Source organism: Siphateles boraxobius, unplaced genomic scaffold (assembly GCF_051911475.1).
Source record: "Siphateles boraxobius isolate OS27281-9 unplaced genomic scaffold, OSU_SipBor_1 13, whole genome shotgun sequence".
Taxonomy (NCBI): domain Eukaryota; kingdom Metazoa; phylum Chordata; class Actinopteri; order Cypriniformes; family Leuciscidae; genus Siphateles; species Siphateles boraxobius.
The window spans coordinates 22,487,670-22,515,360 of record NW_027508733.1 but is presented as its reverse complement, the minus strand read 5'-3'; the positions used below and the strand labels follow the sequence as shown (position 1 = coordinate 22,515,360).

The 27,691-nt window shown below is 39.3% G+C and overlaps 1 protein-coding gene across 1 annotated transcript; it reads left to right on the top strand.

The window, feature by feature from the left end:
- The first annotated feature begins 581 nt into the window (after positions 1 to 581).
- chaf1a (chromatin assembly factor 1, subunit A (p150)) lies at positions 582 to 27,613 on the top strand. The gene is made up of 16 exons (XM_077226603.1): positions 582 to 909; positions 1,786 to 1,833; positions 4,287 to 4,882; positions 4,963 to 5,010; positions 12,237 to 12,481; positions 12,565 to 12,625; positions 12,707 to 12,775; positions 18,316 to 18,530; positions 18,666 to 18,837; positions 19,613 to 19,693; positions 19,838 to 19,936; positions 20,007 to 20,253; positions 22,358 to 22,499; positions 23,402 to 23,699; positions 26,660 to 26,744; positions 26,826 to 27,613. Exons 1-16 carry the CDS (start codon positions 855 to 857, stop codon positions 26,942 to 26,944), a joined length of 2,580 nt encoding a protein of 859 aa, XP_077082718.1. The 5' UTR covers positions 582 to 854; the 3' UTR covers positions 26,945 to 27,613.
- Positions 27,614 to 27,691: the final 78 nt, after the last annotated feature.

The window sequence follows — 27,691 nt, the reverse complement described above, 5'->3', positions numbered from 1 at the left end:
CGGACGTTTTAACGGTTGAACACTACAAGCCCCATCACAAGCTGATCAAAGGTGTGGTCTCAGCGCTTGTGACTAGAATATTTACCAGTTTCCCTGCCTTGTGGCAATGAATAAATATGACACCTTTCTGTTATTTTTGTCAGAAACTTGTGAATATTTTCGTACTTTGGAATTTAATTGTATCTCAAGATAATTCAAGATATTTTGCGGAATTACTGACGTTTGTACTTAGCTGTTCAAATATCAATCTTTAAATGTGTTAAGCCTCTTCAAAAACACGGAATCATTTAATCTCAACAGTTTTATATAGAAAAACTCTTTTCAATTCTTAAAGTGCTTTCCGTTAAACACAAACTCTTTTTTACAGTCTATGAGCCAAAGCAGTTAGTTGCACAGAATAACTTTGTGACTTGTTGTTTTCATTTGACCAATCCTACTCGAGAATCACACTCACTGTCAACTCACAGCTCTTTGTACGTGTTGCGAGGCGGGACCGACCGTGACAGCCAATAACGTGACTCCTCGTTGATCTGACGTAGGACACCACTGGCCAATCACAGCCTGCGATCCATCCCTGCAACAGGCTCCCGCCAATTCTGAGCGGGGAGCGCGAGGGATGATACGGGAACGACGGGAGTAGGATTACACATGAAAAAAACAGAATTTACAACTCTAAAAGTTACAGAAACTCATCAAATTTGCATTTGACACGTTAATGCTACAACTGGAATAGAAGTGGAGTCGATGACTAGCCTTACGAAGTTGTGCAAGGAGTCGAAAAAAGCGCTCCCCGTTTCCGTTTAACGTTTTCAGTGAGAGGACCGCGCGAGCGCACGGATCTGAAAGGCGCGCGGATGGTGGTCGTGATGCTCGCGGCTGAAGAGCCTTTGGCCTCCACTCCACGCAGAGGTTTGATGTTTAATTTAAAATCAAACTGGTTTAAAGCATGAATAGAGTCTATAACGTTACACCGGGAGTAGTTTGGTAAATAAAGGCATAGACGGCTACTAGCAGAAAAGTATAAAAACACCACTTATTACCTGAAATTTATTCTAAAACAATTTTTGTCTAACTTATTTTCTCTGTCAAACGATAAGAATATAATTTTAATGACTTTTCCAGGTAGTATTTAGGGTTGTCGATGGCTTTATAACCTTAATTAGCATGTTAGCAGGTGAGCTATTGGCTCAGATTTGTTATTTGACATTCTAGCTTTCTACACACAAAATGTGACTTTCCTCACGTATAATGTTTATTTTTTCAAGTATTCGTGGTGGTGTATCGAAGCACGTCCCATTTATGTTGTTTTGAGTTCAATCCAGCTCTTTGTTCCTCAGTCTTGCGCTAATGGATGAACTTTTCACGTATTCACAGGTTCAGTCGGCAAACTGGCCTAACGTTACAAACCATCATTCATTGAAAGGCGGGAGAGTAAAAATAAACATTTTACGTGTATTACGTGCCTGTCGTTACTTCGAAAGTCTGTAAGCGTTCTGCGTTTTATGTGAGGACTGTTTGGCATTGAAAAGATTAAAGGTACTATTTATCCTCTAAAATAAATTCGGATGTGACTGTCAACTGGTAACTTAGTTAAGCATGAAGGCGGAACGTTAGCTATCACCTTTGTTATGGCGAGACGTGCTTTGACAACAAGTTTTGTTTTTGCGTCAAGTATTGAAATTAACAATATGTCAAAGTTTTTGTCAGAGTGATGTCATTTTTTTTGTTATGGCTTGGCGTATTTATGATGAAGGATTTGACGTTAACACACTCTTTATATTTCAGGCATGAATTGTGTGGGCAAAGCTAATACCAGCAAGAAGCTTGTTCAAGGTAAACAACTCAAGTGTTGATGTTTCTGGTCAATAATGTTAAACCATCTCCAGCCAGCAAAATACAATATGGTTTAGTAAAACTTTGAGGACCCAATCTAATAGATTATTTCTTTTAGGGAACTTGACATGAAATGATACTGTATTGGCTGAATTTTCTCTCACTTCTAATATATCAGGACATCTAACAATGTAGATTGTCAAGTGACAATCACAATCTTTTTTTTGTGTGTGTTACTGTCTTTAGACTCAATTCCTGAAAGGTTAAAATAAAAATCCTTTTTCTAACTTTAAAAAAAGACATCAAGACTTATTCTGTGTTCTATTTACCTCGGAAGAGGGATGTCATAGTTGGAATTTATGTCACACCTTTTTTTGTTTTTTATGTTTACCTTTTTTTCAGTACATAGGTCAGGAAACTAACATGGACTCGTCCAGGCAAACCTTTGTTGTGCTTGCTATGAAATCCGTTTTATTTTTTTCCAAATTTTGTTTTATTTTTTCCAAGTTCCGTTTTTTCCGTTTTAATTTTAGCAAATTCCTTTTTTTCCGTTTTTATTTTTGGGAATTCATTTTTTTTTTACCCTTTACTGTTATTTTAGTCGTAAAAAGAATGTGCTTTTAATGTTAATGATTAAAATGTACACAAATAAAACAGGAATGTCCTTAAATTTATTGAGGTAACAAACATCACATTTACTGCATGATGCAAACACTGCACTCGAAGTACTTCAGGTAACAGCAAAATATTAATGGTTATGAGCTTTAAATTGACCAGTAAAATACATTATATTAGTTTAAGTTTAAATAAGTCACACTCAGTCTCTCTCTCGTGCACTGTCGAGCGGGTGAGACACACTCGGTCTCACCTGTGCAGTGTGTGTGTGTATGTGAGGGAGACGCGTGAGTGACAGAGACGGAGGGAGAGCAGGGAAAGGAAATGCAACTGAAAGAATACGCTGCGCGTTTTAAATAGCGTAAAAAAAAATTAATAATGAAACGCAATATGTGGCGGCCGGTGTTGGTTCTGTGGCGCACCGCCACGAATTAGTCTATGTGTGGGAAATACTGCAAAGTCACATGGGAACTCGGCTCGGTACTGACTTGTCAAGTTTCCTTAACTCGTGGAGAGCCGCTTCGCCATGCTTTCGTTGTTTTGAAGGGAGAGGGGCAGCTGAAATGACGGGAGAGGTTGTATCGCCCAGATTTGATTTCCCCGGTCTGCATTTTCCCCAGACATACGTTCTTCTCCCACACAAAAACAGAATTTCATTCCAAATATGTAAAATTCCGCATTAACAGTAGATTCCGCGTTAATTTGTTAATTTTTCCGCATCGCGGAAATGATTTGGCCCTAGGTAACCCACACTCTTAATTTGTCCTCTGCATTTAACCCGTCTAAGGTAGTGCGCACACACATTGGGAGTAGTGAACACACACACTACATATTGAGGACCCACACCCCTGGAGCAGTGGGCACCCATTTTTTGATGAGGGGGTAAGGTGCCTTTCTCAATTGCACCTCAATCATTTCTTGCCGGTCATTCGATTGAGGATCGAATCCGCAACCTGGTTACCAATCTGAGACACTAATAATTAGGCCACAACTGCCCCCCTGTGTTTGAGACAGACAAATAGCTGAGCAGCCTTGTTCTGCTTCCCCCGAGTTTCTCAATCGCAACTCTGACCTGAGGGGATATTCCAGTTAAAACTTCCTCCTAGGGACTAGGAATTTCCCACTTCCGATGGCAAATGAACGTACCATAAAGGACGAGGAATTCAAGAGTTTTCTTTTTTTAAGTTTAAGTTGTTTTAAGGTTTTTTAATTTTCCTTGTTTTCTTCTTTTCTAATGGTGGTTTTACTTTACTCTTGGATGATAAAAAGGTAGAGCAAATAGTTATCCGTAATGTAAAATAGAATACGTTATGAAAATATAAAGTCTTTAATCCCAATATAAATTTATAGAATATTAATAAAATTCTATTTAATAAAAATCTGATTGAAATATAGACAATCTATTCTTTTGTTTCTGAATCTCATAAATGCTGGAATACTTACTCTTAAGAAGTAGATGGAAGTTGATGAGACAAAATCAGTCTGCGGCTTTTGGGCTGTTTATGGAAAGTGTATTTTTATCATAAATATAACTTCAGAGAAGTTAATACTATGATTCTGTCTAGTCAGTAGATATTAAATATATGATTTTTTGAGCTGATTTTAGAACACATTGTTTACATTTGTCATGCATCTACTAGCAACGAGACCATATTTGACTTAAGTCTGGTAGTGTGTCATCCTTAGTCATTCACATTGTACAACACCCAGTTATTCTCTGACGAAGCCGGCAAATGTATAATTATTGTTATACAGTACTACCTACTGTTTTAAAATTTTTGATTTTTAAAGTCGTTTAGTGTATTCCAGCCTTAACTAACAATGTTACCTCCCTACAGCACGTCTACCTTTTAAAAGGCTCAACCCAGAACCCAAGGAATTCAGTGAACCCAAAAGAACCAAAGGTACAGTTGCTCCAAAGTGTTCTGAGCCAAGCGCATCTGATGGAGAAAATGAGATCGACAGCTCCTCCTCCCCGATGCACCGTGGCCCGGCTCTAGTAAACGGCCGCGGTCCACTTGATTGCTTTATGAGCCGACGGAAACGTTCCCCAGCCCGCTCTGTCCCTGAAGCCACCATCGACCTCACTGAAGACTCAAATGAGGCCATCAAAAACCAGCCTGCACCTCCGGTTGCTGCCACCTGCCCCCTTAGTGAAAAACCAACAAAAACTGCAGAAGAGACCACACAATCTACAGAACCAACCACGCCACTGACAGATAAAGAGACAGAAAAGGATGAGGAAGAGGAGGATGAAGACACCCTCCCACTGCTGGACATAACTCAGGAGTCTGAGACGGACGAAGAGGAGCAGCAGGAGACTGAAGTCAGTCCCGGAAATGAGTCTGTGTTGTCGACTGGATCTACCAGCTCCCTCTCAATGATAGAAAGCTCACCAGAGCCCAGCAAGAGTGCTCCTACCACCCCTGCCTCCGTGAGTAGACATGAAGCAATTTTTATTCACCTTTTTTGCTAAAAGTTTAACCTATTGATCAGTCTCTTTTCTTTACACAGACATCACAGATAAATGCTGCCAGTACAATGAAGCGACGTTCCCTTAAGGTAAAATCCTGCATTTTACAACATTTAGAAACCCAATTTTTGCATTTACACCTCAATACTAATGCACAGATCATTTGACATACAGTATCAGATGTTTTGATCTATCCATTGTTATGGTTATCACTGTCAATTGGATTCAATCATGCATTTAAATATGGTTGTCTATCCAGAAACTTTGCCATGTTAGGGCTTGACGCTTACTTTTTTCCCAAGGAGCACATGTGTTCCTAAGTAGACTTTAGGGGTGCAACTAACTATTTTTGCTTTTAAATATATATTAGTGCTGTCAGTTAAACGCGTTATTAACGGCGTTAACGCAAACCCATTTTAACGGTGTCAATTTTTTTATCGAGCAATTAACGGTCTTTTTGGCCTAGCAAACTTTGTAGTTTTTTTTCACGTGCTGTTGCAACCATAGACATAATAAATACAACTAGTTAGAAAAACTATAACACCACACCGGATCTAGCTAGACCGGGAAAAACAACAACCGGCACGTCACACACACTTGTTTGGGTTTGCGACCCGGCCAAAGAGTAGTAGGCTAACGTTACGTTGGGTTGAGTGGGTTGTTTCATGACAATTTTAATTTTTTCATTGGTTGTTGCGTTAAATCTTACCCAGATATAATAGTGATATTTTCTGATTGGCTATTGTGTAGCTCGACTAACGACACCAGAGGAGACGCGCTTGATTCCTGCCGGTTCCATAGTGGGCGCGGCCAGAGAAATTTTGGGCGCTGCGGCATATTAAATATATTATAAATAGTTTTTCTGCGTGAGAAATAGGCCTGTCACGATAATCAATGAATCAATTACCGTATGTTCCGCACTATAAGGCGCACTTAAAAGCCTTTAATTTTCTCAAAAAACGACAGTGCGCCTTAAAATCCGGAGCGCCCTATATATGGATCAATTGGTTAATAACGCCCCGCGTTATTAAATTCGCCCGCGAACTCGCGCTCGTGTCCATCTTATGGCCGCTCTGTCACACGGCCAGTTCAACCTCGTATAAATCAGGTTATGTGTGTAAGTCACGTGCCCGCTCATGAGCGCTCACTCATACTAACAGACATACGAACAGACACACTGTCCCCGGCGCTGCTCACGTGTCACAGAATGTTCATAAAGAGTTCCCCGTTCACAGTAACCGGGTCGTCTCATTCAAAACAGCCAGCTGTTGCTGTCAGCGAGCCGCCGCACATGAATACTCGTATGAGTCAGGCTGCGAATGTAAGTTACGTGCCCGCCCCAGCGCGCTCCCGCTTACTAATAAACGCCTTGCCTCAGGCGCCGCACACTCGCTACATTCCCTTTAGCACATCTAGTGGATGAATAACGCAAACCCAGTCACACGTTTGACTGCAGTATCTTATGCACCTTATAATCCGGTGCGCCCTATATACAGTTAATGTTCTAAAATAGGTCATTCATTGAAGGTGCGCCTTATAATCCGGTGCGCCTTATAGTGCGGAAAATACGGTAATCGCACGATAAAAAAAATGAGCTCTAATTTTTCTGGCCGCGATAATTTACATTTGCATGCTTGTTTGTTTTCCTCGTCTTTCTCTCTCTCTACCAAAGAGACTGGATGACAATATCAACGCTGACCGCCACACATTGATTTTCGATTGTTTTTTTAATTATTATTGTTTTTTTTTTACTGAGCCTTTTTACAATCGTATTTGATTGCAGAGCGCCGTAGCGCAAGCACTACCTCTCGCTCGTTCCTCTCTCTCGCGCGCGCGCTCTCTCACCCTCATATGAGGCGCCGTCTAGGGCTTAAATCAAACTTCATTCACGCACGCATATAATATGAAACACCTGCATACACATATACTAAGTAGTCAAACATACATGTATACTGCTGAATGCTCAAACAAATACATATGAAATGCACAACGACACACCTAAAGTCGCTCACGCACATACACGCAAACTCTCCACACACATAGCCTACTCATATGAGACACGCCTGCGCACACAAACTCTCCACGCACATGAGACGCGCGCACACACACAAACTCGCACAAACACTCAAACTCTCCACCCATATACTCATGTGAGATGCGAGCGCACGCACACACACACAAACTCGCGCACAAACTTATTGAGACCGAGCACACACACACAAACTCGCACACACTCATATGAGAGGCGCGCGCACACAAACTCTCCACGCACATACTCATATGAGACGCGAGACGTAAGTGCATTTTTTGTTAACAGAGACAGAGTCCATTGCTTTTATTGTTTTTGGTTGTTTTATTCATTTAAATAGTCTTTAGAAATAAAAGTTTATTGATCTTTGAAAAGGTGTACCTGCATTATTATGCCATTATCATTATTTTAGATGAAAATGGTCTCAGAACGACAATATTATCGTTTATTATCAATATTATCGTTTATCGCAATAATTTCTTGGACAATTTATCGTCCAGCAAAATTTGTTATCGTGACAGGCCTAGTGAGAAATATAATGTGTGGCAGGAGTGTGTGACAAAAGACCGAATTGAGTGACTGTCACGCTCAATGAGGAACTGTCACGCATTTAGCGTGACACTTGAGAGCCCTGCAGCACGTCCAGTCTGAAATACCACTTGATGGCCAAGTACACAGCTGCTACCCCCCTCGTCAAAGACAGGCGACAATGGATGACTTCAGACAGAAGCACTGCACATAGATACCACAACTAAGAACAAACTTACTGCCAATCCACTTTTCCATGTTGATAGGAGCCTTAAAGGAGAACTCCGGGCAATTTTTAAGTTAATCTTGATCGTTAGAGCTTTGTGAGTACTGACTATAGAAAAAAAAAAAAACCGGATTGGTGCTTGCTGCTCGGAGCTGCGACCGCGAATGCCCAGAGCTCCCACCCAGCTAAAACGGCAGCTATGGGGGCATGGACATAAAGAGCGTTTTTGAGCCTATTAACAGACACAAAACGCAATTAAAATGTCTGTCCAACATGAACAGGGACCCTACATGTGAACAAGATGCGTTTAGCAACTTGGCCATTGTTTCAACTCACCTAAATAGTCTTTTAGACGGCAAGCTGTAGTCTCGCGCTGCAGTCCCGTGCTGTAGCCGGAAAAGGTAGACAATGTCCAGGTGGGAGGAGCGTTGATCATGTGCGACGAGTCTTCGTACATGGAATGGCATTTTTCTTCAAACGGCCCCGCTGTGTTGAGTGTGTGTAGTCATCCTTGTCAAAGTGTTCACTGCAAATGCGGTAATCTTTAGCGCGGAGTACTTCTACGGGAGTTTGCACATCAAGTTGAAGTACAACTAGCCACAACTGCAGAATCTCGAGGTCATGGAAAGGAAGACGATGAAAATTTAAGCTCTTATATTTTCGCATTCGGTTGCCACAATTCGGAAAGGCACAAACACGAACCATTTCTTTTCACTTGTAAGCAACTCTGATCATAACTCGTCGCACATGATCAACGCTCCTCCCACCTGGACATTGTTTACCTTTTCCGGCTACAGCACGGGACTGCAGCGCGAGACTACAGCTTGCCGTCTAAAAGACTATTTAGGTGAGTTGAAACAATGGCTAAGTTGCTAAACGCATCTTGTTCACATGTAGGGTCCCTGTTCATGTTGGACAGACATTTTAATTGCGTTTTGTGTCTGTTAATAGGCTCAAAAACGCTCTTTATGTCCATGCGCCCATAGCTGCCGTTTTAGCTGGGTGGGAGCTCTGGGCATTCGCGGTCGCAGCTCCGCGTAGCAAGCACCAATCCGGTTCGTTTTTTTTTTTCTATAGTCAGTACTCACAAAGGTCTAACGATCAAGATTAACTTAAAAATTGCCCGGAGTTCTCCTTTAAAATGAGAAAAAATAATGGGACAAAAAGAAATCAAGGGACATTTAGAATAGATAAAAATGTGTGATTAATCGGCAGTTAACTATGACATTAATGCGATTAATCGCGATTAAATATTTTAATCGTTTGACAGCACTTTGACTCTGTATGCTTTTTTTTTTTAATTTTATCTCCGTTTTATTGTGGTTCATAAGGTCAGACCTAATGAAACTAAGCTTTTTATTTTATGTTGGTTAACATTTATTTCAAGTAGAGAGAATTTTTCAATATTTTTTGTTAACCTAGGCTTATATTAAAGTGCCCCTGTTATACTATTTTAAAGTTTCCTAATGTTGTTTTGGAGTCTCCTACAACACATTTACATGCATCAAAGGTCAAAAAACGGTTTCATTTTCTCATAATATACATTTGCACATCACCATATTTTCAATGATTCTCAAACTCATCAGATGAATCAATCTCGCTAAAGCTCAAGCGTGAATGACAGATGAAACATAAACGTTGGTAAAACAAATCTTGCTCCATGCTTAATTTTTACTCAAAGTAGTGAGAACGACAGACAATCTGTATTAAGACAGTTTTAGCTATTAGTGGCCCACAACTGATTAGCAGAAGTATTCAAGTTAACACGTTTAATCCCAAATTTTTTTTTGCAACTTGAGTACATGCATTTTACTCCTTAGACTTCCCTAACACTCAAACATTATGCCTTTTTTGATTTTATGTTGGTTAAGTTAGTGAAATATTAGGTTTTATACTCGGTCACAATAGTGACCGGTGGGAAACACCATAGTCAGAATTTATACAAATTCTTCAATTAGACCTATTGACACAATTCATTCTAAGACATCCAATACCTCGTTTTGTCATTTCGTGAAGGAGGCTTAGTGAGGTGAAAAGGTTGTCATGTACAAAGTTACACCCTGGAGGAACTTCTGGTTTTTCGGCTAGACCCCTATGGGCTAGACCATGATTCCACTTGAGCCCTGTTCTAGGCCAGGTTCAGGGAGATGTGTGTGCACTCATTCAGTGCACTGAAGATGGGCCGTACGTTGTAGAAAGGGTTGTTTGTGGTCATGTGTGGGGCACACCAATTGGTTGTCATGAACATCTGCCTAATCCTCCAGATAGTTCACCTCTGCATCGCCATTCAATAGTCTACTTGGCAAATGGGCCATTTCACCAATGGTACTCCCTATCTGAGCCATCACTATCTCAGTCACTTTCAATTGGGGGGGTGGGGGGAGGGGGTCACGTACGTCTAGAAGGTCCAACACATTGAAAGTTTCTGGGATACTGATAACTACATTGAACAATTATAAACGCAACACTTTTGTTTTTGCCCCCATTTTTCATAAGCTGAACTCAAAGATCTAAAACCTTTTCTATTTACACAAAAGGCCTATTTCTCTCAAATATTGTTCACAAATCTGTCTAAATCTGTGTTAGTGAGCACTTCTCCTTTGCCAAGATCATCCATCCCCCTCACAGGTGTGGCATATGTTCAGTGTAGGATTGCCAATACCTGCCAATACCTGTGTTTTCAATTGAAGCACTGTGTTATACTACCGGTTACAATTGTGACCGTAAACAAATTTACAAGTCTTACGATCAAAATATATATGCAGGAGTATAATTCTCAAAATATATCAGTAGTAGACCCTTTAAAGAATATATGTACAAAATATGATAGTTCTATCTGTTAATTAAGATGTTTTACATACTACTTTTTGTAGTAGTCTGAGGAAGACATCTTCTTCTAGATGTGCAAGCAGTAAGTAAACTGATCTGGTCATGTGACCTTTCACACTAGTCACATGACATTGATAGATTTTAATCAAGACAATCTATTTTGTCATTTAAAAGTTGAATTTCTTGCCCAAAGTCAATAACAACATTTTTAGAGCATCCAGAAATAAGAAAAAAGATGCGGTCACAATTGACCGTTCGCAGGGAGCTTGATTGACAGGTGATCTGACCAATCATACTTCGCCATCCGCCATTTTGTCCGACAAAGCAGTCAGGAGAGTTAGAAGATTAACATGGGAGGATTTGAATTTGAAAAACTGAATATACTGACGCCTTTCCGTGGTTTAAACAACATTCCTTCTTATGTTTATTCATGTTTATTTGATACTATAAATGAACTAGAAGGAAGAGATGATCGGCTCACGAGCAGTTTTAACTGATGCTCTACAGCGATCTGTCACGACACATTAAAGAACCACAAAACGGTATTTATTGTTTAAATTTCTTTAAAAAAATGACAAAATTTGAAAGGTGAGACTTTGTTTAATATCAAAAGTAACCGAAAAGTAAGCTGGTGTGTCCTGTCTGTCAGCGTGTTGTCAGTCTCCTCTCTGCTCCGCGATGTATTTTTCACTGTGTGAGAACATGGTGAGTGTAGGAGCGGCATAGCTTGACGGGCATAACGACAGTAACTAAGGGGGGCGGGTCCTTGCGAACGGTCAATTGTGACCGGTGGGATTAAACGGGTTAAGACAGTAATAATGTGAGTTATCCAGTTAGCAGGAGACCTACACAATATAAAACTCAAAACTAAGTATTTTGAACACCATCTTTCAAGAACAAGCGGTTTGCGAATCCTACATTGAACTCCAAGATTTGAGAAGCAGTCATCAATAAAATAAAGGGAACACAGCAAAAGTTTAGGATTATACTGCTGTGGTATCGTGGTAAAGATGAATTTTAACCACTGATTCTTCACATGCTTAAATCCAACATGGCGGCCACGTGCAACTAGCCTATTAGTTTGATCAGCATTAGTTAAGCATTCACTTGGCATAAATCTGTGCTATTCATTGATTGTGAACTGATCTGAAGTGCTGTTGCGTGAGCCTATAGAACGCACAACAGCGCCACGTTCAGGAATTGAAATGTGAAGTGCTCACATTTATTTAATGAAATCATGGCCTTTTGAAGTTTAATCACATTAGGCAGTATCGCGATTTTTTTTTTTCATCCCCAAAATATAAGATGCCTTACTTGTTATACCATTTAAGCTAGGGAAGACTTTTTATGATCTTACATTTAAGAAAACTGATCCGCAGGGATTTTTTTATTCGAACACGTACTCCAAACTACATTTTACAATTCGCACACATCTATTTTTAGTCACTATTACTCTTCTTCTTCTTTTTTGGCAACAATGTCAACAGCTTGATGTCTGTCTGGAATGCAGGTCATGGGCACTTAAGCCCAAAGCTGATATGTTGGTGTGTTTTTCTACCCCTAAAGCAAATGAATGTGAACCTCAGTGTGAATGTTTGCACTTTAAGGATTCAAGATGGATTGATAGTTTCCTTTTAAAATCTTTTCACTGTGGAATTTTGCATTCTGTTTGAAAAGCCCTTTATTGTCTTTTTGTCCCTCAGAGTGTCCAAGAGCAAGAGGAGAAGCAGCGACAAAGGGATGAGAAAGAACGCCAGAAACAGGAGGCCAAAGCTGCCAAGGAGAGGAAGAAAGAGGAGGCCCGCAAGCTAAAGGAAGAGAAGGAGAGAGAGAAGAAAGAGAAGAAGGAGAAAGATGAAAAGGAGCGGCGGGAGAAAAAGGAGAGGGAGGAGAAAGAAAAGGCAGATAAACTAAGAGCTAAAGAAGAGCAGCGGCAAATGAAAATTGAGTGAGTGACCCAGTACAGTATCACGATAGTAGTTGTACTGTCTTTTTTCTGTGAGTATTAAACTCTGGTGTTAATCCATTTAGGGCCAGACTGGAAGAGAAAAGGAAGAAAGAGGAGGAAAAACGGTTGAAGGAAGAGAAAGAAGTAAGTGTTTTTATCTATCTAAGGTTTTTTTTATTGCCGATTGCTTCATATTGTCCTCATTGTCTTTGTGCATCTCTTCAGCGAATCAAAGCTGGGAAGGCTGAGATTACACGGTTTCTACAGAAGTCCAAGACCCAGTTGGCACCAAAGGTAAGAGTCATATTATTCAGTGTACAGGGCTCTAATTTCGGCGAGGGTATTGCGCATAATTTTAATCATTTCCGCAGATCTCCCAATTATAATGCAGGACATTCCCGCAAACAGTGATTCACTTTTAGCATGTAAGTTGTATTAGTAAATGAATCCTCACAGATCATAAAAATCAAATGAGTCATTTTAAACCTTTCTCTGAGACCCAATTTCACAAAGAGCGTGAGTATTCAGCGGTGCTGCGTCTTCTCTCTCTGACTCTCAAAATGGGTTGCTCAAGGCAAGCGTCAAGCGTGCTGCAGCCGGCAATGCTAGACTCGCCTTTCATGAGTCAGGACGTGACGGATATTCACTTGCATAATCAGACCAGCATTGCATCATGATTAAAGTCTACCATTTGTACGTCTTTTTAAGTCTTACCAGTTTAAACATCCATGCAATTTTAAACTATTCATTACTCGTGCGCTCTCTTGAGAGATGGTTTTCTTTGAACTCATACAGTAGCCTACATAGAGTAAAGCCGCCTCATAAACAGCTTGCGAGTACCAAAAGTTATTTATCGTGGATTAAATCGCGTTAACAGTCAAAAACATGCAAAATTATGTCAATTTAGGTCATGGTAAGTATCCTCTAAACAGTCTTAAATAAGCATAAAACCCATGTGGCAGTATAATGAAAACAGGATCCCTGCACTAGCTCTTAAAGTGACAGCAGCCATGGCTGTCATTCATTTTGTTTTCAAAGCACAAAAGATAGCTTTAATTTTAAAGTCCCTGTAAAGTCAAAATGAAGTATGTGTTCTGAGTTTGTCATATCACAGAAAAATGTGTTATTAGACATCCAGCCAAATTTGAATGATAAAAAAAGCCGGCAAGTTCATAAAATAAGCTATCAAAATCTTGAAAAAATGAGCAGTAGTCTCTGCTCTCGAACCCTGGGGGTGTGTCTGCTGGCTGCGCTGAAACCACACCCACTCGTGGTAAAGCTGCCGTCGCCACAATCAACTGTCACCCGCTACAGCCGGAATGGATGCTCCTAGCAGCTTATTAGGTTAATTATAACATAAGTGCACAAGGCAACTTACACTCATTGGTGGGCACGCACTGCCGATGATGTCACCAGTTGTTGGCGCGACGGGAGGATGAAGGCCGAGGCGGGAGATAGTCGGTTCGGCCCCGTTCACCAGTAACGGGATTATCAGTGAATCCCAGTTGTCTCCGACGAAAGTTTATAAAACTATCCCATGTAAAATGATCACTACAGAGGTGGGTTTTGGTGGTGATCCTCAGTTCTCCATCAAGGTGGCTCTTCACAAAATGAATCCACCTCTTCTTGATGTGATTGTATTTAGTAAATTTAAAAAAGGACACCGATCTGTTTTGTACGTGATCGCATCCAGGTAGTATGCATTTCCGTGACGAAGACATAGCTAACTAGCAAACTGTAAGCTGTAGTAACTAATAATACTGACAGTAACTGGCGATTGAGCGGCAAACTGATGCGAATGTGCTCTATTTATATTGTTAGGGGAGCAGCCAGCCTCAGGGGCTCCAGTGCGTCATCAGGTAGGGGCGGGGCCAGGAGCTCAGGCACTCCAGTGCGTCATCGAGTACCCTTTTAGCCCCGCCCAAAAAATCCGTAAAATATCAATGATGAAAAACTGTTTAACGGTCTAACTCCACAATTCAGTACTTCACAGTTCACAGTCTTTTTAATGTGTTTTAGCAATACATTTCTAAGATTTATAATGTGTTTAGAATTTTTTTTTAATTGCCTTTACAGGGACTTTAAGGATTAATAGCCTATGTTTTTAATTTAGTTTGGACTAAAATACTACCTAGTGTTGTTTAACATTTGATTACTTTATTCAGTGTCTGTAGTATTTCTGAATAGTGTCAGTATGGAATTACTTTTGTGCCAATAATAATGAACGTAACTTTTCAAGAAACTGATGAAAATATAAATTGAAACTGAAAAAAATATCTTTGAAACTGAAAAAGAATAAATCGCGGGCACATTTTTTTACTTCGTTCTTAATACACGGCATGTTTTGCTAACTATTTCTCATATTTCGTTCGCTGATCTGAACTTACAAATGCGCTTCCAGAATTTTCAGTTACGCTTCTGAAGTTTTCGTTTACGCTCCCTGAGTTTTCGTTCGCAGTTCTGACACATATCTCTCGTGGGGGCGGGGCTAGTAGCAGTGTGTTCTCATTGGCTACTGAGTTTTTGATTGACAGCTTCGTGACTTTGAAGTGAAGACGTCAGTGTTGTGTTTACATGTTTGATTATGAGCGTCTGTAAGCGCAGCTTTCTATTTCATTTTACTGATATTAAGTTATGTTTGTTTTTTAATTTTATCTGTATTTACCTGCTGCTACTACTTTGTCGACAGAAGCTTTTAGGAGTGCAAGAGATCTATTGAGTCTATTCACTATTCAGGTGTAATTGTACATTAAAATAGGCCTACTGTATAATACTGAAAATATTGTATAGTGTCCAATGTTTCGGAGAATATTTGTTTATTCCTGATGATTCTTTTGCATGTTAGGCTCTGATTAGGTTGAGCTGTTACAATTTAAAAATAATACTAGCATAGTGTGTGATATATTCAGCCGTCGAGAAGAAAGTTTCACTTCAACCAGGTAATCAAGGTTGGCAACCATGTCCATCACATTACTCATTGTCAGCATATGCATTTACACCATCAACATTAATGATCACTTACATAAGAGGAATTTAAACAATATAAAAATTACAATCGTGGCCTGTTGTCAAATGATACAGACCTCAAAGGGCATTTCATTACATATGTCACACAAAGAATGTTTTTTATCATGCTGATAATTTTATTTAGTTATTTAATTTAGTTAATATTATCTTCTAACATTTAAAATTTAAAATTAAAATTTTAACAATCATCAACAGTTTCAATTGTGATTTATACAACCAGTTAAATGAAAGTAATTACAAATATGAATTCAAATAAATTTACAATTTACATTATTAGTATTTTTCTTGTCTAGCCTATTGTTTCACTCCAGAAGTGATTGATTCATCCACTGAGGTCGCATGGACATCACGGTCACTGTGTGTGGTTTTTAAGGCATCTTTAGGACTCGCAGAGATGGATTACTTTCCTTAAAATCTTAATTCGTGTTTATCTGTAGAAAGAAAGTAAAATGCATCTGGGACAGCATGAGGGTGAGTAAAATAAGTGAGAATTGTATTTTTGGGTGAACTACCCCCTTAACATTCATATGCTGTTGGTATGCTAATCCATGATCAGCATAAACTAATATAAATCAAGTGCAACCTCTTGTGTACTTGTGAACTGTGTTTGTTTTGATCTAGAGGAAATTAAAATTTGCTATTTTATAAAAACAAAATAAATCAGGTGTCTGAAGATCAAGATCCCAGTCATTCAAATGTGATGTGTCTGAACAAAGTCTGATGTGGACAGTATATCTCTGGTACTATCACTCCATCCTCTGTGTCAGCATCAGAAGTTTGTTTATGGAAAAGTTGCTCAACTCCCTGGAAAATGAGAAAGGAAACATATTATAATCAATACAAACTGATTTGAACTCCCACATACAGTAACAAGTTGAAGACTTAAAATATTTATTTCAAACAAATTATATAAATGTTTTAAGGGATTTTACAGTACTAAATATTTACATCTGAGTCATGCACCATTTATCATCTGTAATACTGTTGTGTAACCAGTAGATGGGTGTTATAGCCCTATATAAAAACATATATCCATGGCTGTGTATTCCCTAGTTGCTGGATGTTTTCAGTCATGATTACTTGCATGTATTAAGTTTTGAATTTGGACATATATTTATTATTAAAGAGTATTAAAGATTAAACATTTTTCTCAGAAATGTTAATTTGAAGTGAACATTTTTGCATTATTATTAGTCAAATATGGACACAGAAAAAGCATTTTGTTACTCATACTAGCTACATATAATAGCTTTATCAGTCATCTTTATCACACAAAAGTAATTTTATTGTGACCAGGGTGATGCTTCAAAATAATTGTGTGTTTACATATCATGAACAGAGACGTGGTCTGAGTTCAAAAACTCTGCATCACAAATTCATCAGAAATTGAGAAATTCAGGTTTAAATAGCTTTATTGGCATGGTAAAAAAAAAGGCTTTACATTGCCAAAGTTGAATCAGGCAGTGATTGACAGCGCTCTGGTCCAATGGCATCGGTCATTGTCTGATACAGTACTTTTTGTACTGTAGGCTACACAGTACAGATACTGTACAGTACTCTAGCCCAGTGTTGTTTGGGGTGGCTGGGGGGAATATTATCTAATCGAAGCAACTATGATCTAATCAAAGACATAATCGTATGTAGATAAACAAGTCATGTAATGATTGGGCTAACAGTTGAATCAAGACAACACTGTATAATGTTATGGGCTCACTGAGCTCTAAAATGCCTCACCACCTTAAAAAGCAAGTACTGTATTATAAATAGTATTAGTATTGTATATATAAAAAGAAAAAAAAGACTTACCACGAGTATCCAGTATCCTGATAGTGACGATGACTAATGATAATGATATCATTCGTCTGTAGGCAACTATTCCTTCTATAAGAAATCATCTCAACAATATAGTGTACCAGCCAATAAATACACAAACTTAATATCAGTAAAATGAAATAGAAAGCTGCGCTTACAGACGCTCACATTCAAACATGTAAACACAACACTGACGTCTTCACTTCCAGGTCACGAAGCTGTCAATCAAAAACTCAGAAGCCAATGAGAACACACTGCTACTAGCCCCGCCCCCACGAGAGATATGTGTCAGAACTGCGAACGAAAACTCAGGGAGCGTAAACGAAAACTTCAGAAGCGTAACTGAAAATTCTGGAAGCGCATTTGTAAGTTCAGATTAGCGAAAGAAATATGAGAAATAGTTAGCAAAACATGCCGTGTATTAAGAACGAAGTAAAAAAATGTGCCCGCGATTTATTCTTTTTCAGTTTCAAAGATATTTTTTTCAGTTTCAATTTATATTTTCATTAGTTTCTTGAAAAGTTACTTTCATTATTATTGGCACAAAAGTAATTCCATAGTGTCAGACCTATCCAAAAACTTTTCTCTTTATTGGTATCTTTATATATTGTATTTATTTGTGCTACTTTTTTCAATTTAATTCAAAGATTGAAATTAAGCTTCCTTGTATCGTGTAAATATTTAACAAAAAAAGTACAATTTTTAAAAATTTGTCTAACCCCCCCACACACACAGCTCCCCCTTCAAATAAAAAAATCCCCCCCATAAGAATCACCTAAGGGGGGATTTTCCAAAATGAAATTCAGGCCCTGGTGTAGAATGAAGACCTACAACTAAACTACTTGAGTAAAACATTTACAAATGCTACATAAGATATTTTGAGGATGAGGCCTTGTTGGGCATGTAAAGGACACACACAAACGAGCAAAAACAAATCTACCAAATATTAAAATCATTCGCAGTGTTTTAATCTGCAAACACATTGTGTGTTTCAGATTCTGGCATCTGCCTGTGGGAAGTTTGCTCCTTTTGAGATTAAAGCACACATGTCTCTGGCACCACTGACCCGAGTCCAATGTGAAGACGCAGTCCTAGAGGAGCTGGACCGTTATCTTGGCAAACCTGACTGCACTCTAGATGGACTAAAGGACTGGACAAGGCACAAACCTCGCAGGTCAGGCCCAACCAGGCCCAGTCCCACTGCAGGAAGGTAAAGCCACATTTAGCCGCTGCCAAGATACACATGTACTCATCATTTATACATGCAGAACACCAGATGTTGTTTTTGTTAGAGTGATGTGAAAGGCTCATTCTTTGTTTATTCCTTCATGTTCTCTGTTATTAGAGATTGTGTGGTCATAACTGAAAGCCAAAAGGCAGATGGCGTCCCTGATCGCCACCGTTATGGCCGCATGAAACTCTTGCACTTCCATGATAACTATCGTCCAGCTTACTGGGGGACCTGGTGCAAAAAAAGCACTCGCATCTCGCCGCGCTGCCCGCTGAGACTGGACAAGGTAAAAACGCAAGAATGTGTCAATGAAATGCTGCTTTTAAGCCACCTTAAATTCACTCTGCTGTTTTAAAGAGGTCATATCTCAAAAAAATTTAGGGAAATTTGGTTTGTTCATGGAATTTATCCATGGATGCAATCTGTGGCTATATTTGGCTACTTGTTTGCTTATAAGTTTGGATGAGATCCAAGCAGGACAATGGCTTGGCAGTTTTTCAGCATGCAAAGAAGCTCATTGGTCAATGTCAAGGGCCTGAGGGTTCACCTCCCTGCTTCCGCTGATTTTAGGCTATTCGGAAATAAACTTTGAGTTGGTAGAACCATTAACTATGGAGGAAGTTTAGTCGTTGAACCGCTGAGAGATGTGGCTGCATGCCCCAACTCCCTCTTATGTACATGAAGTTTAAGAATTGCCTAGTTGACAGATTAAGATATAATATTGTATGTCCATAACCTATTATAGCCCATTTCCACCACGTAAGGGGAAATATCATATTTTGGTAAATCATCATAACTGTGAAATAAGAAGTCAAAGTTTTATCTCACAATTATGACAAAAGGGCATGCAAATAACATGTGCCATAATTATTATATATATTTGCATTTTTCTACTTTTTTTTAATTTTCAGATCATTAATGACGTTGTGTTCATTTTAACTTTTTATATCATGACATGGTATTTACCAAAGTATATACATATATATATATATTTTTTTCTTATGTGGAGGAAATGGGCTTCCATAGTAACCTAAAGTGGTGTTAATTTTACTTTTTTCCAGGAGTTGCTGGATTATGAGGTGGACAGTGATGAAGAGTGGGAGGAGGAGGAGCCGGGAGAGTCTCTATCACACAGTGAGGGGGTGAGTGATACAACATCACTATTGTTACATTTCTATTGTAACAAATTAGCCACTACAGGAGCCATACAGATCGCCAGTGAAAATTCACACCAAAATTAGCCCGTTTGAATATAGTAGTGACTTTAATCTTGCTTTTCCCTCCAGGATGATGACGATGAAGGAGGAGATGATGACGATGATGATGATGGGTTCTTTGTGCCCCATGGTTATCTGTCAGAAGGGGAAGGAGCACTTGAAGACGAGGTACATGGAACGTCACCCTTCTTTCATCGCCTGATTGTCACGTCATGACACTAACAGTGTGCTCTTGCAGGAGGGTAGAGATCCAGAGAAGCAGAAGGTGCGTCAGAGGATGAAGGCTCGTGAATGGGAGACTGAGCTGATGTCTAAAGGGAGGGTGAAGGTGTTAGAGGCGGTGGTGCGCGGCTGCCTGTGGGAGGGGGAACAGCCTTCGCTGGACCTCCTGCAGCCGTACGCTGTCTGTATGCTGAAGCCTTTACCTAAAGACGAGCCCTGCACTCCTGAACAGGACATCTCACGCCAAGAGAGGAACGAGAAACGTGAGTACAAAGTGTGCTTAACTTTTGAATACTTGGGGATATATTTATATTACAGGTCCTTCTCAAAAAATTAGCATATTGTGATAAAGTTAATTATTTTCCATAATGTAATGATAAAAATTAAACTTTCATATATTTTAGATTCATTGCACACCAACTGAAATATGTCAGGTCTTTTATTGTTTTAATACTGATGATTTTGGCATACAGCTCATGAAAACCCAAAATTCCTGTCTCAAAAAATTACCATATCATGAAAAGGGTCTCTAAACAAGCTATTAACCTAATCATCTTAATCAACTAATTAACTCTAAACACCTGCAAAAGATTCCGGAGGCTTTTAAAAACTCCCAGCCTGTTTCATTACTCAAAACCGCAATCATGGGTAAGACTGCCGACCTGACTGCTGTCCAGAAGGCCTTCATTGACACCCTCAAGCAAGAGGGTAAGACACAGAAAGAAATTTCTGAACAAATAGGCTGTTCCCAGAGTGCTGTATCAAGGCACCTCAATGGGAAGTCTGTGCGAAGGAAAAAGTGTGGCAAAAAACGCTGCACAACGAGAAGAGGTGACCGGACCCTGAGGAAGATTGTGGAGACGGACCGATTACAGACCTTGGGGGACCTGCGGAAGCAGCGGACTGAGTCTGGAGTAGAAACATCCAGAGCCACCGTGCACAGGCGTGTGCAGGAAATGGGCTACAGGTGCCGCATTCCCCAGGTCAAGCCACTTTTGAACCAGAAACAGCGGCAGAAGCGCCTGACCTGGGCTACAGAGAAGCAGCACTGGACTGTTGCTCAGTTTTGCATGTCATTCGGAAATCAAGGTGCCAGAGTCTGGAGGAAGACTGGGGAGAAGGAAATGCCAAAATGCCTGAAGTCCAGTGTCAAGTACCCACAGTCAGTGATGGTCTGGGGTGCCATGTCAGCTGCTGGTGTTGGTCCACTGTGTTTTATCAAGGGCAGGGTCAATGCAGCTAGCTATCAGGAGATTTTGGAGCACTTCATGCTTCCATCTGCTGAAAGGCTTTATGGAGATGAAGATTTCATTTTCCAGCACGACCTGGCACCTGCTCACAGTGCCAAAACCACTGGTAAATGGTTTACTGACCATGGTATTACTGTGCTCGATTGGCCTGCCAACTCTCCTGACCTGAACCCCATAGAGAATCTGTGGGATATTGTGAAGAGAAAGTTGAGAGACTCAAGACCCAACACTCTGGATGAGCTTAAGGCCGCTATCGAAGCATCCTGGGCCTCCATAACACCTCAGCAGTGCCACAGGCTGATTGCCTCCATGCCACGCCGCATTGAAGCAGTCATTTCTGCAAAAGGATTCCCGACCAAGTATTGAGTGCATAACTGAACATAATTATTTGAAGGTTGACTTTTTTTTTTTGTATTAAAAACACTTCTTTTATTGGTTGGATGAAATATGCTAATTTTTTGAGACAGGAATTTTGGGCTTTCATGAGCTGTATGCCAAAATCATCAGTATTAAAACAATAAAAGACCTGAAATATTTCAGTTGGTGTGTAATGAATCTAAAATATATGAAAGTTTAATTTTTATCATTACATTATGGAAAATAATGAACTTTATCACAATATGCTAATTTTTTGAGAAGGACCTGTATATTATATTAAAGTTTTCTCATCTGTTGTCCATGTTGCTTTATTAAACATTACAGTGTCTTAATTTGTTGGACCGTTTTTTTTATTTTTTAAATCGAATCAGCTATATATTGTTAAACTGAGTCTCTACAAGCATTGTTTGTGTGAGAGATCATCACAATGCAAATGCAATCCTTGCATGAAGTGCGCACAATGCATTAACAGCCACTTTCAGCTCAGTTTATATACAAAGCCGAGCCTAAAGCCTCATTCATTCTATGAGAAGTGCAGCAAAGTCATGCAAAACACCAGTGAAAATTCCCACAAAAAAATGTGCGATTCGTATGCTGAATTTTCATGATCCCCTTACAACAGATGCATACCTGAACAAACACTGCCTTCATTACTTTAATACAGTTGCACATTGCTGTTTCTCCTGAGAGTGATTTAAATTATTCTGAGATTGTTCATGTGTTTTTCACTTCTCTTCAGTGCTGTCACGGCTACTGCCTTTGCTTCATGGGAATGTGAACAGCAGTAAGGTCATAATCAACGAGTTCCTAGAGATCTGTCGCCAGCAAATATCCTCACCCACAGAAAACTCTTTGAATTGTATTGACAGCATCCCACCCAGGTAACCCAGCTAACTGTATCTTTAATATCAGTCATTATGCAAAAAAAATTCCATAGAGTACCACAGGGTTGGTGTAATTTTGTTGGCCAACCAGGAAATTTGCATCACCCTAGTTCCTTTGACAAAAAAAAAATCCATTGGCTTTTGGGTTATTGCAGAAATTAATCTGCATCTGTGACCAACAAAAGTTTATGGTTCTTACATGTTTGGTTTATCATGAAAATCTTTTTCAAATTAACTTTACTTTTATGATTTTTAAGCCTAAATATAATTGCCAAAAGAAAAAGCTTTGAAAGAGTGTGATTATAAGCAACAAGGCAAGTAGATGAGTTTTTTGGCATGATGAAGATTAATGTCTCTGACAAGCCTGTTACCTGTTTAGCTACTTTTAATCAACTGCCTTTTTCAAGACATGAACAGGCTTACAGAAATCATTAGTGGTGTAGTACTGAATAATATGTGAAAATATCTTAAGCTTTTGTAAACCACAGACCTTATTTCAGGCTTTTATCCAACAGCCCATTCAAAACACATTAGCTGATTTCCAACTATCTGGCAACCAATGAGAATGGTTTGGCTTGTTGGTGGAAAAGTGGCTATTGACTTAAGATAGAATCACAAGTGCTAAAATGCTACCATATTCTGCGGTTTTAAGACTCAATTGACTCATACAGCATTCTGTTGTTATTCCTTTTGAAAAAAATGTCTATTTTAGCATGTACTTCTGTGTAAAACTGGATGAATAATGCCTGGAAACATGATGTCATTGAGAATGACTTCCAGTTGCACTCTGGGGGAGTGTTTTTTTTGCAAGTGTGTGAGAATATTAAGTTACTTAAATGAAGCCACACAGCTCTACGAAACTAATTTTTTAGGATATCTTTTTTTTTTTGGGGCAATAGGATCCACATCAGGCGTATCATAAAAGAGAACGCCGTGTACGAAAAGCGCTCCACTTACAGACGATGCTGCTGGTACGTGCATGCGGAAGTTCTGACCCGTCATTCTCAGGAGGCCTTGCGCGTTCCCTGCCAGTGGACCTACCTCACCTCCGGGGCTCAGATCACCCGCGACGAGCCCACTGGCTCACAGGGCAACTCGCCCACCATGTCCACTTCCACCACACCCTCCAACAAGAGGAAAAGTGCCAGCAGCCACTCCATCACGAAGTATATGAAGAAATGTGGCGACTCTGAACAGGTACAGACCAATCATATATACTACTGTGCAAAAGTCTTAGGCACGTTAGTATTTACACACACAAAAAATTACACAAAAGTATGTCAGTGTCCAGGTACACTTGCACATAGTTTTTCTGGTAGCTTTGCAGGAAGGTTTCTTCAAACGTCTTGGAAACGTTGCCGCAGTTCTTCTGGATTAAGTCTGTCTCAGTTTTTTTTCTATTTCTTCATTTAAACAGACAGACTCGATGGTGAGATCAGATCATACCGGCTGTTGTCAGACTCCTTGTGCATACAAAAATCTCACTGGATTATTACAATTAATGGCAAAAGGAATGTTTGGAAATGAAAAGATATTTCCAATTGACACACTAGAGCAAAAGATAGAAATAACTGGCTTAACCATTTTTTGGGGAGAAATACTAACGTGCCTAAGACTTTTGCATAGTACTGTATATATCCTATTTATAACTATTTGTAATTAGGGCTAGGGATGGGACGGTATGAAAAATTCATATCCCGATTATAGTGACCGAAATTATCGTGATTATCAATATTATCGCGGTTTTGTTAAAACAAGATGAAAGTGTTAAAAAAAGAACTGATGCTCACACTGAAAACATTTCAACAAGTTTTATATTAGAGAATCAACAAACAACAAATAAAACAACCAGCTCTATGCACGTTTAAAGTAAGATTATATTCTGTGGCGTTTCCTTCCTTATGACCGTCGTCAATAGCAACATACAATATAACAGCGCGCACATCCATGTATCACAACAGACGCGCGCTCTCATTTCATTCAAATACAACTTGTCATCCTGCATCTCCGTTTTTGATTGTATTGAAAATGAAATCAGAGTTGATTTATTGTTTACATAATTTGATAATATTGTTGTGATCATCTTGCCTGGACGAGTTTTGTACGCTGTACAAAATGGATTTAACAGGGAAGAATAGAGACCTCTATTCATTATGTCCCCGTAATTACTGTAATTATGTGATGATAAAAAAAATCTGTGTTATAAGTGTACAATGAATATACATTATTATCTCTTAAATGTCATTCTTGATAGTCTTGTTTGAACTTGTTCGTTCGTCTTTGGCTCAAAGCCACTTATTGCGAACTTTTCTTAGCGGAAGCTTCACCTTTGTCAAGTGAGTGAGATAAAATATTTCAACTCAAAACAACATTTTGTGCCCAATTATTTCCCAGACGTAGTTTTAGTATTGAGATCAAAGTCAACTTGCCTTGTGTTCGCTACAACAGTGGATGATGGTCACACAGGACGACTCCGCAGATTTGAAGTGTTTAACGTTACCACTATCGTAGCGACTTTTTTGAGCATGTTCTGCAGACAGGATGACCATCCTCGATTAAGTTTCCCTCATGATTTTTGTAAATGCCAAAATATGACCACACCTTAGATTTGGTCCTCTTAAAAGGTTGAAAAATCTCCCGAACACTGTCACTGCCTTCTGCCATTCCTTCTCGAAAAAGAAAAACCCCAACATTGCGCGCCTGCGTCAGACTGTTGCTGGCTGGACAGGATTTATAGTGAGTTATTAAAATCGCGATAATCAAACACATTTTTATTGATAATTGAATTTTAAACGATATTGCTAACTGTCAGTACATTTTATATTGTTTATAGTGAAACCGGTAATCGTCCCATCCCTAATTAGGGCTGGGCGATATATCGAATATTAACAATAATATTGCAATAATTTTGATGACGATGTCAAATTTGAAAATATCGTAAATGTTTCAAAATCGAGCATACTTTCCCAAAGAACGTGCCCAACATTCAATATTACGCCCCCTTTTTGTCTTGTCACGTATTACAGCGCAAGAGATGTGAGGTCAGGGAGGGTTTTTTCACATTAGCAAAATGGAGATGACAAACCACACGGTGTGGAAAGAGACACGGGAGGGGATGATGATTAGTCTCCAAAAGGAACACACAATCTGTAATATGGGGGTGGTTTGGTTTTCAGATAACCGATACCAATCAAAATACCGTCATTTGCAAGGTGTGCAAGAAGATGATAGCTACAAAGGGTGGTAGCACCGCAAATCTCTTTCATCACCTCAAGCAGTACCCTGTGCAGTATGAGCAATGCATGAAACTCCGTGAGCCATCATCATTAGCCTCGGCCTCTTCAACTGACGAAAAGTCTGGTAGGCCTGTCGTCCGTAAACAAATAAAGCTGGTCGAGTCATTCTCTTGCGGTGTGCCATATGTGAGAAACAGTAAAAAGTGGGGGAAAATTACATAGGCGGTAATATGTTTCACATAACCAAAGATATGATACCTGTCAGTACCGTAAAAAAACCTGGCTTCCAATGTCTGCTAAAGACAATCGACCCTCGATACAATTTACCTTGCCATAAATACTTTGCCCAGAATGTACTCCCGAAATTGTATTTTGAAGTTTGCAAACAGCTGTCACAGAAGCTTTCTCAGATTATGCACTTTGCAACCACTTCCAAACCTGCTAACCCTTCATCAGTCTTACCATTCATTTTATTGATGGCTTGGAGCTGAAATCTTCTTGTCTGCAAAACAGTTACTTTCCAAATGAACATACCGGGGAGATCATCGCAGAATGCCCTCTCTGTACTTGTTTTGCACTACTTCAGTTACATTTGCATGTGTTCATTTAATTAAAAGCAGTTAGTGATCACTTGGTCTAGATTTTTTTTTTAACTGCTCAAATTTGCACTAAACATTTTGTATTTACTTTGTAACAATAGCTGTTCTATCTAAATTGTTTTTGTTGTTTTTAAATGGGGGCAAAAGAAAATCTTGTTTTTTTTTATTATTATTATTATTTAAAAGTAAATGCAAACATATCTAAATATATATCGAATATCGTAACAACTGACTATCGAGACATCAAAAATTGTTTATATATATCATCCAGCCCTATTTGTAATAACTATTTAGACCTGTCTAACTTAAGTTTATTCTTTAGACTGAGGCTATGGAGACCGATGGCTTCCAGGCGGACACTGAGGATGATGAAGACGATGATTGCGTCATCATTGGGGAGCAATCTGGTTCGTATGCGTCTCTACTAAAGCTTGACAACAAAGATATATCTGCCTGAACAAGCTTGAAATTTTTTTTCTTCTTAATAGGATCCTCGGAACAGGACGCCAACACATCCTTACCACAAACAGAGAGAAACACAGAGCCCATGGACACGAATGCATCCGAAACTGCTGCTCTTGCCTTGTCCTGCCTCACACCAGCCTGAGATCTGACTCCTTCCTGTTGGGTTTGCATGCACGTGAACCAGGCGCTCAAAATCTGATCTACGATTCGAAGGATCACACAGTATTAAAGGTCCCCAGAATGAATCAATTTTTTCCTCTTTAAGTGGAGGTCTGTTAGATGGTGTACTGCTCTTCTTCATAGGTGAAGTCCCACTTTTTGAAAGGCTGATACATTCATCAGCTCTGACTCCGATCAGGAGGTTGATGCTATCTGCTGGGCTCAGTGCTCAGCCACATTGTTTTAAATTGTTTATTTTTTTTCTCTCTGAATACTTGAACAGGTGTATGTCTTTCAAAAATAATGACAATTGAAATATATTGCACTTTTATATTCCATTTCTGTTTATTTCATTCTTCTACCCCCACCACTAGTCTTTCACTTGTTTTCTTTTCCGAGAGGCTTTGTATAAAAACAGCATGTGCCATTTGTTGCTCTGGCTGCTATACGCGGTGTAAATACTATTTTTTGTTTTTTGAAAAAATGGTGTAGAAGCTGAAATAGGAGGCCGTCCAACACGGGAAAAAAGCAGCATTGGCATTTCTTTTGACAAAGTATTTTCTTAATTGTTTCGAATAAACTGCACCATAGTTTGCAGTTGTAATGGGTTTCCTACAAAGCTTGTTTAAATAAAGCATAATTTAAAAATGAACAACTTTTAATATGCTGTTAACCAATATTTTCCTTCCACACATTTTCAAGACTTCTGCGCAGTCAAGCCATTTGATTT

Bases quoted from the DNA above. Each gene is read 5' to 3' on its own strand.
- chaf1a (XM_077226603.1), top strand. From the start codon at position 855: ATGGTGGTCGTGATGCTCGCGGCTGAAGAGCCTTTGGCCTCCACTCCA. The intron at 1,834-4,286 runs GTAAACAACTCA...ACCTCCCTACAG, and splicing joins CAGCAAGAAGCTTGTTCAAG to CACGTCTACCTTTTAAAAGG. The intron at 5,011-12,236 runs GTAAAATCCTGC...TTTGTCCCTCAG, and splicing joins TGAAGCGACGTTCCCTTAAG to AGTGTCCAAGAGCAAGAGGA.